At 49.9% G+C, this 17952-nt stretch overlaps 1 protein-coding gene across 1 annotated transcript; it reads left to right on the top strand.

Annotated features, from left to right (window-relative positions):
• The first annotated feature begins 859 nt into the window (after positions 1-859).
• Positions 860-14031, top strand: LOC146191977 (uncharacterized). Its single transcript, XM_084600020.1, has 3 exons — positions 860-949; positions 1324-1536; positions 13711-14031. Exons 1-3 carry the CDS (start codon positions 920-922, stop codon positions 14029-14031), a joined length of 564 nt encoding a protein of 187 aa, XP_084456146.1. The 5' UTR covers positions 860-919.
• The last annotated feature ends 3921 nt before the right edge of the window (positions 14032-17952 follow it).

The raw sequence follows: 17952 nt of genomic DNA, 5'->3' as shown, positions 1-17952 counted from the left end.
CTGCCTGTTTACAAGTATGAACAGCTATGTACTCATCGTAGTCTTGTCTGTTTTCCGTTTTTGCTCTCAAAGAGAGTAAAAAAAAATTGCACTATTTTCTGCAAGATGGAAGTTTCTAATCAGCTGGACTTGAGGTGACAGATACTGTTTTGTGGTTGTTGTTTTGTTGTTGTTTTTTGCGGCAGGAAAGTACTGCGCTAACCAGAGAAGAAAATTCCGATATCACATTCCATCCAACTCACGAGCATATGCCACTTAACCCCTTATTCATAATTTTACGGCAGCGTTCAGAAAAGAAATAAGGGAAGACATTAAAGGTGTTCAAAAGAAGTGAGGGTAAGGTCGGAAAAGTCATAAAATACCCGCTAGTACTCTCGCGCTGTTCGCCGCTGTGTTTTGTTATGCGGCGCTTATCGACTTAGTGAGTGGTCGACAACCGCGTTGTCTGTTAAATAAGGTGCGAGGTGTACATTTTCAACAACCAGTGAGAAGGGAATTATGCATATATGAGTCGTAAAAAGATTTTTTAAATTTTGACTTATAATAGTTACGAGTGAAAGAGGTCTCTGGTTTGCGTCATGCGCAACCTGCTGGCACCGTGCAAATCCATATATATGCAAGCATAACGAATTGCAGCTATTTCACTGAAAATCTAACTCAATATTCCACCCGGTCCTTCAAGGTAACGCCAGAGTCGTAGCTTGTCTATTCATTTCTCGTTAGCTGCAGTACTCACCTGCGCATCTAGCAATCGCCTACGATTGTTCGTGTTTCCTTATATGGTTCCTCCACCATCTTTTGTTTAACGTCTGGGAAACGCCTCCTTTCCTCCACAGGTGGCGACACGCAGCCGCAGAGAGTTGCAGCAAGCTGGATCAAGGACTACGACGACGAGAAGATCTACACCTACAGCTTCGGCATGTACCACATCGAGCCGAACTCTTTCAAGGTCTTCACCACTTTTTTCCTCGCGTACTTTACTCATGCCCCTGATGTTCATGGAGTGTTGAATGGCCGCCTTTTCATGCCATTTGCATGCGCATTGTACGGCTGCGCTTGAGATGTTTTTCATGTGACAGTGCCTACATATTTGCTCGAACCGTCTTGTTAAGCAGTTCGATGATCACCTCCGTGCAATCAAACCGGGAGACCTGTTCGGATCACGCAAATCCTTGAGCTAGAAGATTTCGCTTTTCCTGCCGAGTAGATCGTCAAAGTTATTTCTTTGGCGTAGCTTCATAAAGTGGTTGCGTCGAAGCGGTAGTGATCCTTTTGGATTCCGACGTTCTGAGCGAGCCTCTTCACTACTCGTGAACCGCGCAGATTGGCAACATGGCGAACGGTGAGGAGACCTACCTGTGCATAGTGGCCCTGGAGTTCCTCAACAACGACGCTCTGCTCCGGAACAAGCGGCTGCGCGAGGTCACCCACATGCCCGGCTACAGCTCCCTGGACAGTGGGCTGTGCCGCGCCTTCTTCCTGGGGCCCAGCCAAGTGCTTCCGGAGCTCACCATCGTCACGGCGTCCGTATTTCGTGTACGTCCGCCGCGTCTTTCCATCGCCCTTAATATTGACGGCAGCCGACGTCTTTGCGTGGTGGTAATCGCTGAAAAGAGCGGAATAGTCGATAAATAACAACCGCAGAAGGGCATTCCTTCGACATTCTCATAAGTGAACGGGCCTTTTATAGTGATCCCTGCTACATAAGCCGGATACACACATGTCTCTCTCTCCAGCTGTGTAGCCTCTACCGTCTACAAAGAAGCGATAGAAACAACTCCATGTTTCTGTACCGTGTTGGCGTAAAGTACGCAGCGTGGCTCTGCGCTGTGCATAAAATACGCCGTATTCATTATTAAGAGGCTTCCATAATAATATTGCAGTGTTTGTCTCGGTGGACTCTTTAAAGTCCAAAATATAAACACTCTAACGAAGGTAACCCCTCATATCTGCGTATAAGGCGTCATATGGCGCTTGTAGGGAATTGTCAATAAACAATACGGCTTAATAGCTGCCAAAGTGTCGTGGGCGCGTGTAGCACAGCTTGAGCAGGAGACAAGTCTGTGTACCATAAACGGAAAGTCTGTGAAGATTAATAGAGACTTTCAACGAAACTGTACTGACAGTAGTGTTTGAGAAGGTGCTGTCATCAACAGTGACACCGTGCACAGCTGGCAAAGCAGAACTCAACCCGAGGCTCATGAAGCGACAGTTAGTTATTAGCTATGTAATGATAATTATAATGATAATGATAATATGCTACCGCAAGATAGTGTAAAAATTCTTTAATTAGTTCTCTAATAGTGGCTACATGTTAAAGCTAGTAGCCTGCTAACTCGGTCTCCAAACAAGAGACTGCAATCACAGAACTAATACAGAGGAAAGGAGTTGCATCCAATGCCCTGCCTCGCTGCGGGCCGCTTAATCGTCACACAAACATGCACATTTAAAGCGTTTGAGCGTTTGAAACCAAGCAGCGGAAGCAATCAAAGCAAAACCTTCCGGGGCGCAAGAAAATTTTAAAAGGAGAGTTGAACTCGCAAGTGGCTTTTAAACATGGAGTTTCTATGCTTTTAAATGACGAGGCCATCGGGCGCCTGTGCTGTGCAACCTACGTCCCTAGGAGAGGCAAACTGGGCATCCACAACTTTTCGAAGTATACAGTGCTTGCTTTTAAAATGTTCCGCTGCACAAGATAGTTGAAAATGACGTATTTCAAGCAGTAGTGGAGGGCTGCGGAGTAATTTCGACCACCTGGGCATCTTTAACGTGCGCTGACATCGCACAGCACACGAACGTCACTTCGATGGAGGCGAAACGAAGTGGCGTCCGTGTGCTGTGCAATGTCAGAGCACGTTAAAGATCCCCAGGTGGTCCAATTACTCCGTAGCCCTCCACTACGGCTTCCCCTTTCTCTTTCCACTTTCACTCCCACCTTCCTCTCTTCCCTTACAGCGCTGTTCAGGTGTCCACAGAGCAAGTGTAACAGATACTGCGCCTTTCCCTTCCTATAAACCAATTATATTTATTATTATTATTATTATTAATTATTATTAAGTAAGAGCTGCGATATATGCATTAGCGGGAATATCTTACAAGGGTTTACTTGTATAGCAGTGACACTGCACTCTTCATGCCGCTATAAGCTGAACCAGATTATGTCGGACACATGTACAATTCTTGGTAGAAATAGGAGTGTTTGTTTCCTTATGCTGTTTGCAATGACGACATACTCTTCCGGCCTGTACGTGTGTATGCTGCTTCAAGTGTTCTACTGCCGCGTATAGTATGTGCGTGCTCTTTGTTCCTCAAATATCCAGTGAACTTTAACGCCAGTCTATGCCCAGCCAATCTGAGACTCGGTGTTCATCACACCCCGCCGGGGTGGCGCAGTGGTTACGGCGCTCGACTACTGTTCCCAAGGATGCGGGATTGAATCCCGGCCTCGGCGGCCGCTTTTCGATGGAGGCGAAAAGCAAGGCGCCCGTGTGCTGTGCGATGTCAGTGCACGTTAAAGAACCCCAGGTGGTCGAAATTTCCAGAGTCTTCCACTACGGTGTCTCTCATAGCCTTAGTTGCTTTGGGACGGTAAACCCCACAAACCAACCAAGCTTTTGGCTCACTTGCCTTTCGTCTTTTCGGGGGGGGGGGGGGGGGGGGGGTAGTGGTTATTGATTGTATATACAAAAGGAAGGAAAATATGTCTGGCAGCCCCGGTATCTGCTATCTGATATCTGGAGCACCTGAACTGGGGCGGCGGAAATAAAGGAATAGCTAGGAAGAGGCAGAGGAATTCAAAGAGGTGAGCGATAGAGAGAAAGAAAAGGGTAGCTAAAAAAAAAGAAATATATACACTATATGGTACAGTATACAGTAGTTTGCTTGAGGCTCACCCGCAAATGTCAGGTCACTGACATTTGGGGGGGGGGGGGCACATCGGGCGGGCCTCTGCAATAGCTCTGCGTACAGGTAACTGTTACTACGGACGCACTTGCACACTGTACAAAACACTGACGACCGTCGTGGGCGATCGGCCGTTATTGTCCGAAATAGCACACGCGGAGCGTTAAGTCACAGCGCTCACTATCTGGCGAGGTGAAATAGGCGGGTTATCAAGCCTGCCTATTCGATATATTCACTCAGGCTCACGTGTGTTCGCTCGCAGACGCGCGCACTGCCCGGCGGCCACATGAGCACAGTCCGGGATTACCTCCTGCGCTCTGTATAAGCCGCCAGCAACTCACGTCGTGGTTCGGCTAGCGCGGCGCAGTGCAGTAGATGTTCGAAAGTTTTACCGCGCCACAGCTGTCACACACGTCACTGGTGGCAAGTCCGTGGCGCATCCGTCCTTCGCCAGGCCACACACATCCAATGCGTGCACGGAGGATCACTGCGCGCTGCAGCCGAGTCAGCGAGCGCCCGCTGACACTGTGAATGCGTTCACCTCTTGTGAGGATTACCTACTTTTTTCTTAGCTTTGATCCATCCAGGACTGTTCTCGTCCCAGTGCATACTGTGTGGGGCATGTAAAGCTGATTTTGAACACATCATGATCAAATGCTCGGAATTCCACCCTCCAGCCACTTGGTAACTCTCCGACCTCGAGCGATGAGAGGCTGCGGTGTCCAGCTCTGACCCGGCCGTTCAAAAGCGGCTGACGGACTGGACTTTGGGTGTCGCTGGGAAGCACCAGCCTCCGGCCACAACACGCAGCCAAGAGCCGACCCGTCATTAGGATGTAATCACTTAAGGCTCCCAACATTGCATAAAGTTTTTCACCACAACCCCTCTTGCGATGCGTGGGTCGGGGTGCTGCGTCCGGAGGTGGTCGTCGATTGCCGCACGTACGTCCTCCAAAGCGAGTTGCTCGTCGCTAGGAGGGAGTTCATGGGCTGCAGTCGAGAGCTCGTCGGCACGTTCGTTGCCCTCTATACCGCAGTGCCCGGGGATCCACAGCCGCACCCCGCCAAGCGCTCCAGCCGCGCGTGAATCTGACAGAGCAGCGGAGTTCCCCGGCCGGTGGTTCGAAAGCGGCTGAGGGCAGCGCGGGAGTCACATAGCACGGCACACCTGAGTGGCGGCGGAGTCAGTTCAAGCAGTAGATCCAGGCCTAGGCGTAGGCCCAGCATCTCCGCCGTGGTGGAAGAACCCAGGAACGGCAGGTGCAGCTGTCTGTGCAGTTGCAGGGCGAGGATGGTAGCCGCCGCTGCTAGCGAGCAACTATCTCTGGCCACGGAGCCATCGGTGTAAACGAGGAGGTGGTGTTGGAGTTCCTCGTAGATGACAGCTCCGGTCAGCTGCTGCACTGCACAGAGCGGTGTGGTGCGTTCCCCGAGATGCCGACAATCTCTCGCTGAACCTCCGTAGCAGCGGGCCAGGGCGAGAAGAGGTCGTAGGGGGGCGTTGCATAGGTAAGCTGCTCGTACTCGAGCAGCGCCGCTCCCATGCGGCGAGTGCCGATATGTCGCAACCGATGTAATAACGAGCCGCCGTCCTCTGCGCGCTGTAGGCGGTCGATGTGAAGCGCCCGCCGCGTGGCCTGAAGTTGTAATGGCCACGCACCTACCTCGGCCAAAGTAGCTACGCATTGAGAGTTCTTATTTGCGCTTTTGCCCCGCCGGGGTGGTGCAGTGGTAAGACGCCCGACTACTGTGCCGGAGTACCAGGATTTGATGCCGACCGTGGCGGCTGCGGCTCGATGGAGGGGAAACGAAGAAAAAAAACTAATTGATTTATAGGAAGGAAAAAGCGCGGTAACTGTCTCACTTGTTTTCTGTGGACACCTCAACCGCGCCGTAAGGGAAGGGAGGAAGGTGGGAGTGAAAGTGGAAAGAGAGAAAGAGGAGCCGTAGTGGAGGGCTACGGAGTAATTTTGACCACCTGGGGATCTTTAACGTGCGCTGACATCGCACAGCACACGGACGCCACTTCGCTTCGCCTCCATCGAAGCGCAGCCGCCGAGGTCGGGTTCGAACCCGGGTACTCCGGCACTGTAGTCGGGCGTCTTACCACTGCACCACCCCGGCGGGGGCATCCGTGTGCTGTGCGATGTCAGCGCACGTTAAGGATCCCCAGGTTGTCGAAATTACTCCGTAACCCTCCACTAGGGCTCCTTTTTATCTCTCCACTTTCACTCCCACCTTCCTCCCTCCCTTATGGCGCGGTTCAGGTGTCACATACAGCGCCTTTCCCTCCTTGTGAACCAATTACTATTATAAAGACGAATGTGTGTCACTTTTCTGTGGACACCTGAATCGCGCCATAACGGAAGGGAAGGTGGAAGTGAAAATAAAAACGAGCAGCCGTTTGTGGAGGGCTCCGGAGAAATCTCGATAACTTTGAGATCTTTAACCTGCACTGATATCACACAGCGCACGGACGCCTCTCCGTTCGCCGCCATCGAAACGAAACGGGGTAGCGTCTGTGTGCTGTGCGATGTCTTGAAGTTAGGCTGCTGGGAAAGAAAATTGTCAGAGGCTTAGCTTGGTTAAGATTGCGAAAGCAATACGCATGGCTACGCCCAGGTTCAGCTAATGTTCAGCTGGTGGTGGTGCTTATGGATATGCTTGTTATGGTTAGACTGTGGTGGTTATACAATGATTCACTCTGGATACGACATGGATACGCTGTTCCTCCGTCTCTGTAGCTTGCTGCTGTCTCTTACGTTCATTGCGACGAGCTTCCCTAGCGGTAGGTGGCATCTTCGTAGCAGATGTTAAACAGCCTGCGGAGGCACCGCCACTACTCGTAGACGGCGCGAGATGGTCGCCCAGCTCTTCGGCGTAACGTCCCAACATCTGTTGCGCTCCTGGCGGACAGCGCGGGAGTTAGGCCACCGGTGGTGGCACCGCCACTGCTCGCAGACGGCGCAAGGTGGTCGCCCAGCTCTTCGGTGTGACGTCACACAGAGGTCACGCGAAAGGTCAATGGTGGCACCGCCACGGTACGGCAAAGGCTTAAGTGCAAGTAGTATTGCTTTCGCAATAAAAAAAGAGCAGTACACCTTTGGGTTGGCACCACGGAATCGTGGTCATCCACACTAAAGTCAAGCTCAGTTGAAGGTCAACCTCTCAGCCACAGCGACCTTGGCTTTACCTAGCGTAGTGAAATTTTCGCTTTAAAATGTGTTAACTGCGTGAACTTCCGGTAGAAGAAAAGTACTGGACACGAAATAGTGCTCCCGACTTCAGAAATTAGCTCCGCCGCGTGTCCAATCATCACGCAATTAACACCTCTACCTCATGAAGTGAGTTTCGCTAAGCTAGTTAAAGCCATATAATGCTCCAGACTCCAGCGATTAGCCTCACCGCGGTGCAGTTAGCAAAGGACAACTCCGGCGATTATGGTAGCGAAAACAGCACTACGGCAGCCAAAGCAAGACCTAGGGTGGCTGCAGCTGCGCTGTGAAGAGTATAGCCACGGTGACCTTGAGGAGCCGCCGCAGCAGCGCCTAGCAGATGGCGTGCGTTGCCTAGCAACGCTAGAGTCACAACGCGACAGCGCGGGCTCGCTCCGCTCGCCGTTGCCAGCAACGCGATCAGAGGGCGCTCTCATCGAGGCACCCTACCTCTCGCTAAAGTCCCCCTCTCGCTAAAGCCCGAGGCTTTATCTCTCACCAGTGCTCGCTTCAAAGAAGGAGGTGACGCCTCTAGCTCGGCTGAGGAGGTGGTGGTAGAAACATTTTATTGTCATTTGGAACAAATATTGGGGCGAAGCCCCCTACATGGCACTTGGGTGCTCCCTTGCTATATGGGAGACACCCTTATAAAGCAAAAGAATGTCCTTGAAGAGCAATCCTCCTCATAGCACTGGAAATGATCTTCCATTGGTCTTGACTTGAGGTGCTCTTCATGAGAGACTCCCCGTAGGACTCTGCTAAGTTCGGTGATGGCGGATGAGGAAAGGTGAGGCATGTGAGAAGGATGTGTAGGAAGTTTCTTGGTTTGCCACAGAGTCTGCATGATGAGGAAAACTGGTCTGGGTGTCGGGGATGTAGTAGTGTAGGGTATGGAGCAGTCCGAGTTTGCAAGCTTCGCCTGTGTACGGTCTGCGCTATGTTGAGAGAGGGGACTGGGGGTGCATATTCTTTTCGTTTGTCCCGGTAGCACAAGAGAATATCGCGGAAGGAGAGCAGGCACTCCTCGGCCTGTAGAGGGGGCTCTATTCCTCTAGCCCGGAAAGTAAGACCTCGGGCTAGGGAATTAACCTCCTCGTTGCCAGGGAGGCCAGCATGTGCTGGCGTTCAAATGAGGGTTATGGAGTGCCGAGGCTGCCAGAAGCGTAATATGCGAGCAGCGGTACGGGTTACACATCCGTTGGCATAATTTAGAATCGCAGATGTGGAGTCACAGATCATTTTTTGTGGCAGATGTAGAGATGAGAAGAAGAAACAACGTGCTGAAGAAACAAAAAGAGCATGCCGCCGTCTCCAAGCTGTGTTGCTTTCGCATTCCATAAGGTGTCAACAGGCTGGGGGCAGGTCAGGAGGGCCTCGCAGGCTGAGGCCAGGTGAGGATACAGGAACTCTTCACGGCCTCAGCTCTATCACATGAGATAACTGATGAACGAAATCACTGAATCTTACAAAATATAGATAGAAAAGTCTACCCTCCCCTCCCCCCCTCGCCCCTAGATCGGTCTCTCACTAACAATGAAGCACGCATCTGGAGGCGATTACAAGCCGGTAACTACATAAGCCCGGTCTGGGATTTCTGGGTTTTGGGCGGAAGAAGATTCAAAATGTAAAAATTGCGGCCCAGAAGGCACAGTAGATCATATAACATTGGAATGGCCGACTCCTCAGGCGCCGGTATTAACATTGACAGTAGAGAGGCCTAGGAGGTTTTGCTGCGGAGCGGAGATCCCACCGCTCAGCGGATGGATCTGACGTTCCCTTTTCGCTTGGGCGCTGCTTTGCTGATTGGTTGAGCACGCACTTTAGATTTTACAATCGAATAAATTCATGTTACTATGCAGAAAACAAGTTCCATGTGGGTTCTTAAAGTGCTTGTAAAGATAGGGGCTATAAACTCAGGTAAATGCGGTGTTGTCAGCAAGCGCGGAGGAGTGTCTGCTTGCTATAATGATGGGAATGGCAGCTTTGCCCTTTGCAGCGAGTCGCCGCTGCCTTCTAACGCGGCAGAGCCAAGAACTAAAAAAATTAACAATAGTCTGCCGGTTCGTTGTCCATTGTCTACGGTCACAAGCAAAAAGGTTACACAGCCGTCGCAAACCGCCGCCGAGGTCGCAGGGTTCCCCGTTTCCACTAGACTTCGACACGCCCCGTTGTGGTCTCCACTCCCGCTGGCTCCTCAAATCCCCAAATGCAAACAGAGTTAATACAAAGCCAATGCGGCTGACAACGTTGGAATCTCGGAGGTCGGCAAAATCGCTGGACAGTCCAATTCATTCATTCATAAACCTTTATTCCAGAGGTTGACCTGAGGTTTAGAGGGAAAGGGGGTGGGTTGGGTGAGGATGAGGGCACCAGACTCCGGCATGAAGTCTAGCAGAGCACTAAGTTTGCGCATGGCGTTGGTATTGGAGGCTGTCCAGTCTTCGTAAGTCTGAATGTGGTGAGCAGATGTGTAGCGTGCGCGGATGCCAACCGTGCCAGGACAGGTCCAGACCAAGTTCTGCAGGTCAACGGTGTCAGCAGGGTAGTTGGGGCAACTGATCTTGGTTCGGCGCCATTGACTCAGGATGTCCGGTGTGTATACGCTGCACCGGCTCGCGCAATTGTGTTAGAACTTGGGCAGGACGAGGGATGCCGGAAAGGTCCTGTCCGCCTCCCCTGTCCTGTCCGCCTACCCGCCGTGTGTGTCCTCCTTGTGCGCTAGCACCATGCCTGAATTCGTTCACCAACTAGCCCAGTTAAGAGCATTGACAGCTGTCATATCGTCGTTCTCAGCAGATGACCTCCTTGCTGGCCCTGTACATGTCCGGGGTAGGTTTCGTCTTAGCTCCTATACGCCATTTCTCCGTCTCCGCCTTTCGCACTCGTTCTCGAACTTTCGCACAAGTAGCGCACGAGCGATCCGCAATGGACGCCGGCGGAACACAAAAACGGCGACGCAGATTTATTGACCGTTAGGTCCACCTCGTTTACACCCCTGTAAAGATGGTTCAGAGGTGGTGGTGGTGGTGGTGACAAACGTTTATTGATTTAAAAATGGTGGAGGTATGCATGATCCGGATCTATGAAGATCCAGCCCTTACAGATGGGCTAGGCTAGCTTTGGGCGGAGAAGCCGGTCCCCATGTACACTTCGCAGCGTCGTTACCATGTTAACGACATTGCCAAAAAGCGCCGCTACAGGTTGAGTTGGACAGGCAACCATGGTTAATAGCTTCCTATACGTCAGCAGAAAGCTTCGTTTCTCATATGTTTCGCCCACCTCGAGCGCTGGGAGAGCCAAATGCGAGAGGGGCTCCCTCTCACACCGGCTCAGACGCGCTATTCTTTTTTCTTGTATTTATAATAACACCGAATAACTCTGGTTTCCACTCTCCGATTTTTGTAATTTTTTTAACTGACGTCGGCGCGGAGCACAGAACCGAGAAGTTGGTTGGAATTAGCGGCCTAACCAATGTCACTATGCTCCTTTAAGGTGTGAGCTGAAACTACAAGACAGTAATTAAAAGATCTGTGCGGTTTGCAAGCAAGCTGTCGGCCGTGCCTGAGTCATGCCAGGCTCTGTCTGCGTGGCGCCACCGTCGCCCTACTCCGTGCCATTAGCACCTCATAGGATCGTACAGGCGGCGCCAAACCGTGCAAGCCGCTCCCAGTAGGGCCATTGCATTGTCGCCGTCGTCTGCTCAAAAGCCCTTGCACGTCAGTGACGTCCTCAAGCACAGTGTAGGCGGTAAAAATTTCCTATCTGGCAGCGCTAGCCGCGGGTCCTGGAGCTCTATTTTAAAATTACTTTGTGGGAAAACTAAAGTGTTCTCAACTGTGCTTTTTGGAACACGGAATGTCGACGTTGAGAACAACGTCTGATGAAAATTCTGTTGATACCTGTGAGCATCGAAAAATCGCCGTAGTTGACCTAAGGTGCCCGACTTCTGTGCCGGAGTACTCAGGTTCACTCCCGACCACCGGTAGCTGCGTTTCGATAGGGGCGAAACGAAGAGGCGTCCGTGTTTTGTGCGATGTCAGTGCAGGTTAAATATCCCCAGGTGGTCTAAATTACTCCGGAGACCCCTACTAAGGCACCCGTTTCTACCTTTCCGCTTTCACTCCAACCTTCCTCCCTCGCCTTCCTCCCTCACCTGCCGAGCCCCTTATGGGGCTCGGCAGGTCACCGCCGCTTGCAGCGGGGGCTAGCCTGCCACAGAATTTTTATGTTGTAGGTCGTCATTGCACCCGCCACCATTTCGGTCGTGGACGACGGCTGTTGTTGCGGCACGCGTCTTTCTCTCCTTCTTACTCTTCTTTCTTTTCTATTTCCTCTTCTGTCTGCACGAGGCAGCGGAGGTGGCTCAGCTACAGAGCCAGTAGCAGGCCCGTGCACTTTCTTTTTCTTCTTCCTACAGCCACAACAACGTGGCTGTAGGAAGAAGGAAAAGAAAATGCAAGGGCATGCTACTGGCTCTGAGCTGAGCCGCCTGATTTATTAATTGATTTATAGGAAGGGAAAGGCGTGGTAACTCTCTCACTTGTTTTCTGTGGACATTAAAAAAACTGATTTATTTATAGGAAGGGGAAGGCGAGGTAACTGTCTCACTTGTTTTTCTGTGGACACCGCAACCGCGCCGTAAGGGAAGGGAGGAAGGTGGGAGTGAAAGTGGAAAGAGAGAAAGAGGAGCCGTAGTGGAGGGCTACGGAGTAATTTCGACCACCTGGGGATCTTTAACGTGTGCTGACATCGCACAGCACACGACGCCTCTTCGTTTCGCCTCCATCGAAACGCAGCCGCCGAGGTCGGGTTCGAACCCTGGTACTCCGGCACAGTAGTCGTTTCTGTGGACATCCCAACCGCGCCGTAAGGGAAGGGAGGAAGGTGGGAGTAAAAATGGAAGGAGAGAAAGAGCAGCCGCGTAGTGTAGGGACAGAAGTTAGAAAGTAGGGAAAAAAAAGAAAAAGAAGAGGGGGAGAAATAGCGCACCGCAACAGCCGTCGTCCACAACCAAAGCGGTGGCGGGTGTAATGACGGTGCCCCGCCGGGGTGGTGCAGTGGTAAGACGCCCGACTACTGTGCCGCAGTTCCCGGGATCGAATCCCGGCCTCGGCGGCTGCGTTTCGATGGAGGCGAAACGAAGTGGCGTCCGTGTGCTGTGCGATGTCAGCGCACGTTAAAGATCCCCAGGTGGTCGAAATTACTCCGTAGCCCTCCACTACGGCTCCTCTTTCTCTCTTTCCACTTTCATTCCCACCTTCCTCCCTTCCCTTCGGCGCGGTTCGGGTGTCCACAGAGCAAGTTTGACAGTTACTGCGCCTTTCCCTTCCTGTGAACCAATTTAACTTTATTTTAATGACGGCCTGCAACAATTAAACATTTCGTGGCAGGCTAGCCCCCGCCGCAAGCGGCGTTGATTGATTGATTTATAGGAAGGGAAAGGCGCGGTAACTGTCTAACTTGTTTTATGTGGACAGCTAAACCGCGCCTTAAGGGAAGGGAGGAAGGTGCGAGTGAAAGTGGAAAGAGAGAAAGAGGAGCCGTAGTGGAGGGCTACGGAGTAATTTCGACCACCTGGGGATCTTTAACGTGCGCTGGGAGAAAACAAGTGAGACAGATACTGCGCCTTTCCCTTCATATAAATCTCTTCTGTCTGCCCGAGGCAGCGGAGGTGGCTCAGCTACAGAGCCAGTAGCAGGGCCATGCATTTTCTTTTCCTCCATCCTACAGTCACAACCAATCTATAAACGTTGGTCACAACAACAACCAGCCCTATCAGGGGAGTACCCGTCCCAGCCCCGTAGGGCCAGACAACGTTACTAGAACGTTGGGACCAGGAACAGCCACCCTTCACCACCGCCCCCTCCTTCCCCTTAAACGCGGTTCAGGTGTCCATAGGACGTGTGACATATATGTGCCTTTCCATTCCTGTGAATGAATTATTATTATTAATTAGCCCCGACGTGGTGGTGCAGTGCTTAAGATAGCCGACTACTGTGCCAGAGTACCCGGGTTTGATCCCGACCACCAAGGCTGCGTTGCGATGGAGGCGAAACGAAGAGGCTCCCGTGGGCTGTGCGATGTGAATGCATTTAGAGATCCCCAGGTTGTCGAAATTGCTGTTTCACTTTACTACGACATCCTTTTCTTTCTTTCCGCCTTCACTCCCACCTTCCTCCCTGCCCTTACCGCGCGGTTCAAATGTCCATGGATCAAGTGTGAGAGATACTGCACCTTTCCTTTCCTGTTATCCAATTATTTATTTAATAGTTATGCTACGAATACTCATTGCGCATCTGGGAAGCTTTTACGCTGATGTAAAAAAAAGAGTGGGCATGGCATAGTAGTCGCTTCCTCTTGCTCACCGCAAGCGATGGCGAAAGTGTGTCAATCTCATGTAATGATAGAATTAAGGCAGCAAGCGCCAAAGAGCTGTACGTTTTGCGGACATAACATGAAGTTAGGGTGACTAATATGAAACCATATACTGGGAGTACGCGGCAAAACTCTGCATTTGTCTTCAAAGCCGCCCTGACCGAAACGTAGTTCAGCTGTTCACAAGCGCCGCTTTATTGCTCTGCCTCCGTTTTCAGCACATCCTCTCCACAGGAGTTTACCAATACTTCTGGGAGCCTCTTCCACAGGACTTCGGTGCAAATCAGCTGGTCAGGTTCGAAAACTTCGAGGAGTACTTCATCTATGATGACCCGGTCATGCAACAGCGCAAGTCCGAGCTGGCAGTGGTTGTGGCACGCGTCCGGTACCAGAACAACGAGTTACCGGCCCTCCAGCTTTACTCGGAGGCGAAGAAGAGGAACGAGACTTTCTTCATCCTGCTGGACGAGCGCGTGGTGCCCGTGCAGCAGAAGAACGCCGAATACGCCACTCAAAGGGGACACTCGGGCGGAGGCTGAAGAACTTCCGCGCGTCCTACATAGTGCTGACCTCGATATCGGGGTCACCTGCAAAACGCATGTGCTGAGTTTGCGACAGTAAAGTTATAAAGCCTCGTTTGTATTCAGCGGGGACTATACCTCTCTTGACAGCCTTTTAGACAATGCAGAGCCGTAAAAAGGTTCCATGTCCACCGCCTTCTTTCAAGAGCGGCTAACCAGTGTCAGGGCACAATTATGAGCAGCCCTATCGAGACACCTTTTGCGGTCAAAAATACAGCTGCTTCATTTTTGTATAATAGCTGATGATCAGCGCGAGGTGGCCTTCGGTCGCGCTTTTGCGTCCTTGCTATTTTATTGAAAATTCAAAGTACACATCCTTCACGGTTACCTTCCGCTTGCTGGGGCTGTCCTTAAGTGCCTTGTTCTCCTTTACTTTCAGCTCGCGGACCTCGATAAAACGTGCAACGCTTACCCACGCGTTTGGCCTTGACCATTGTTCCCGCCGCGAACACAGCTACGCGGATGTAATGACCCGTATACTTCACCTGCGTCCCCAACCGATCGCTTAATCTGACCTCATGTTCTAGTTCCGTTCCTCTAACTGAGCTGCTGCTCGGCGATGCTCCTCCTAGCGACCTGATGCAAGGTTCATCGTACATCGCTTCAAAATCCATTAATTCAAATGTTATATAGCCCGACCGGTCGCTTCTGCAGAGAAATCGCATTTCTAATGTTAGTAAGGTAGAATGTTGGGCCCAACTGCCTCACAAAGAATTTATGCCGGATCCCTTCCTTCACACGTAGAATAAACAAAGGCCAGTGAAGACCCGAAATTCTAATCCATAGCCGTAGCATGCAGCTGCGTCGACCGGGATCATCATTGTCTCGGAGGCACGTGCTAGCCACCTACCCCACCACCACCTTTCCACAAAGTTGTGCTTGCCTAGGCTTTGGGATGGGATATTTTCGGATGGATAAAGTGAGCGTCCTGTAATGCTGGTGCGTATTAACCCCCCCCCCCCCCCAAAAAAAAAAAAAAAAAAATCTTTGCGACGGAGCTGGCTCTCAGAAGCGGATAGTAGCAATAGGATAATAGAATGACGCCTATTTAAAGTATTATCTCTGTGCTGTCTAAGAAACTAGTTCGTTTCAAGCCTTGAAGCCTGAGGACAAAGCTCTGGAGGAAACAGACTTTGTGACGGATATTTTATATGTTTATGCCTGCATTCACCCCACACATACCCTGACGAAATGTACAGAACCATGTCAAAAATACAATAAAATATTTTGTACTTCTGTCGTAAACTTCAGAATTATCTGCACTTCTGTAGTACTTGTCAATGGTATATATCTATACATAGTTTACCTTTTTCTGTAGTATTTTTCTGTAGTCTGTAGAGTTTTGTAGTATTTTGTTTTGTGAGGGCAGAAAATACAGATCTTTCTACAGAAATGTCTGTTGTGACAACACATTAACCGTTAAAACAGCAAACATTCTGTCGTCACAACAAACTATTTTCTGTAAAATAAATTGCAGATCTAGTCAATAACGACCCGAACGGAAATGCACAATATGGGAGGCTTTATTACTCTACCACGAAGCAGAAGAGTAACGCAAAGTCATCGGTCTCGGCTTGACATCGCGGACAAGACCCAAGGGATTCTGGCCGATGGTTAAGGGAATGAATGGGGGTTCAAGGTAAAGCCTTATTCCCAGTCCTTTTCGACGGGTGTGAATAAGATATTTCTCTCTCTTTCTGCAGTTTTTTTACCAACTAATCACTCATTCTCATACCGTCGTAAGCTACCATATTGAATATAAAACCGCCAGACCTAGGTATACAAGGCCCCCTTTAATCAAACCCTTCAAGGATGCCTGCATGGCCTGAAGGAGGCAAGAAGCGGCCTGCCAAGCGCTGGGGAGCGCTGTTCTCTGGCGTTTCAGTGTGTTTCAAGTGTTTACATGATTACAAGTTCTGATACAATGCTGTGGGCAATCAGATGAGCCGCACTGGACGTCTCCGAATCTATTTGAACAACCTGGATATTTAAAGACCTCGACAATAACTGAGTACTGGGACTCTTTCAGCTCTATTCATTGCAAAAGTCTCAGCTCTACCTTAATGTCAAACCTTTGAGTCAAGCTGTAGCAGCGTTAGTATAACACAGTTGCGCAGCCTATGTCGAACATGTCACTGGATTACTTGCAAGTATTAATTAAACATAGTGAACTAATTAACTGCTATTATACATGCCACGTCATTGAGTCCTATATCATTAGATAGCTGATGTCGAGTATGTTCGGTTTGGGCTAATTCTAAGTCATAATTAATTACTGCTAATTATCTAAATGTGAATAAAGATGAAATTCATGCTATACGAAGTATAATTGAACTGGAATAACTGCACGTTATAATTAATCACCGCTAGTTAGTCGTAATTTTTAAATTGAAATGTTTACTATACTTTCCAGTCATGTTGTAGCGTAGCTTATATCAAGTACGGTTGCACTAAACTAATGTCATTGCACTACCCTTCGCTATGTTCACATTACTTCGCTACGTTCATTACTTGGCTATTTACTATTACTTTACTATTAAAGTACAATCCCCAACGCTTTCCTTGGCCTCACCGACTGTTGGCTTCTTTCCTTAATGTATTATAACGAGCGCCCTCATTTCCCCTTCATTTATCTGCTTATAAAGAGATGTGTTATGCAAGAAGACACGATTTCCCTAGTACTATTCATAGCTTCCTTAGAGGAAGTATTCAGAGACCTGGAATCGGAGCAGTTAGGAATAAGGGTAGATGGAGAATACCTCAGCAATCTGCGATTTGCTGATGACATTGCCTTTCTAAGTAACTCTGGGGATGAACTGCAAATAATTATTGATAACCTAGACAGGAAAAGTAGAAACGTAGGCTAAGGCAAAAGACTAAGGTAATGTTCAACAGTCTCGGAAAGGAAGAGCAGTTTACTTAAGGTATCGAAGCACTGGAAGTAGTTGGCGAATATGTCAGTATACTTAGGGCAGGTAGTAACCGCAGACCCGGATCATGAAACGGAAATAACTAGTATAATATGATTGGAATGGAGCGAATTTGGCAAGTACTCGCAGATTATAACTAGCTACTTACCGGTATCGCTCAAGAGGAAAGTATACAACAGTTGCATCTTGCCTGTACTCACCTATGGGGCTGACACGTGGAGGCTAACCAAGAGAGTTCTACTTAAGTTGAGGACAACGCAGAGGGCTATGGAACGAAAAATGGTAGGGGTAACATTAAGAGATAGAAAGCGTGCAGAGTGGGTCAGAGAAATAACTCAAGTTACCGACATTCTAATGAAAATCAAGAAGAAGAAATGGGCATGGGCAGGACATGTAGTGCGAAGAGAGGATAACCGATGGTCGCTTAGGGTAACAAGTTGGATTTCAAGGGAAGGAAAGTGCAGCATGGGGCAGCAGAAAATTAGATTGGCGGATGAGGTTAAGAAGCTCGCAGGGGTCAAGTGGATGCAACTAGCACAGCTGGGACCGGATTAATTAGAGGAGTATGGGAGAGACCTTCACCCTGTAGTGGGTATAGTCAGGCTAATGATGATGATGATGATTGACGTTGTGGAGAACGTCCGATACAAATTTTGTTGATATCTGTGAGCATCAAAAAATCGCCGGAGTCGCTCAGCAGCTGCTCTTGTCTATGCAAACGCGGCCAATGATTCCCTTTTCGTAATCACAGCACGCTTAATACGCATAGCACAATCACTTCGAACCTCTTCCCAACGTTCGTCGTGATAGCATAGACGCATACTCTCCCCTCACCTACACGATATTTTCTTTGTGGGGTTTAACATCTGAAAGCGATATCTCAGAAACGCCTTAGTGGGGGTATCCGGAAATTTCGACCACTAGTGCTCTTTAGCGTGCACTGATATCG

The sequence above is a fragment of the Amblyomma maculatum genome, chromosome 4, assembly GCF_055883805.1.
Source record: "Amblyomma maculatum isolate TAMU_Amacu chromosome 4, ASM5588380v1, whole genome shotgun sequence".
In the NCBI taxonomy this organism is placed as follows: domain Eukaryota; kingdom Metazoa; phylum Arthropoda; class Arachnida; order Ixodida; family Ixodidae; genus Amblyomma; species Amblyomma maculatum.
This window is presented reverse-complemented; position numbering and strand designations above follow the sequence as displayed.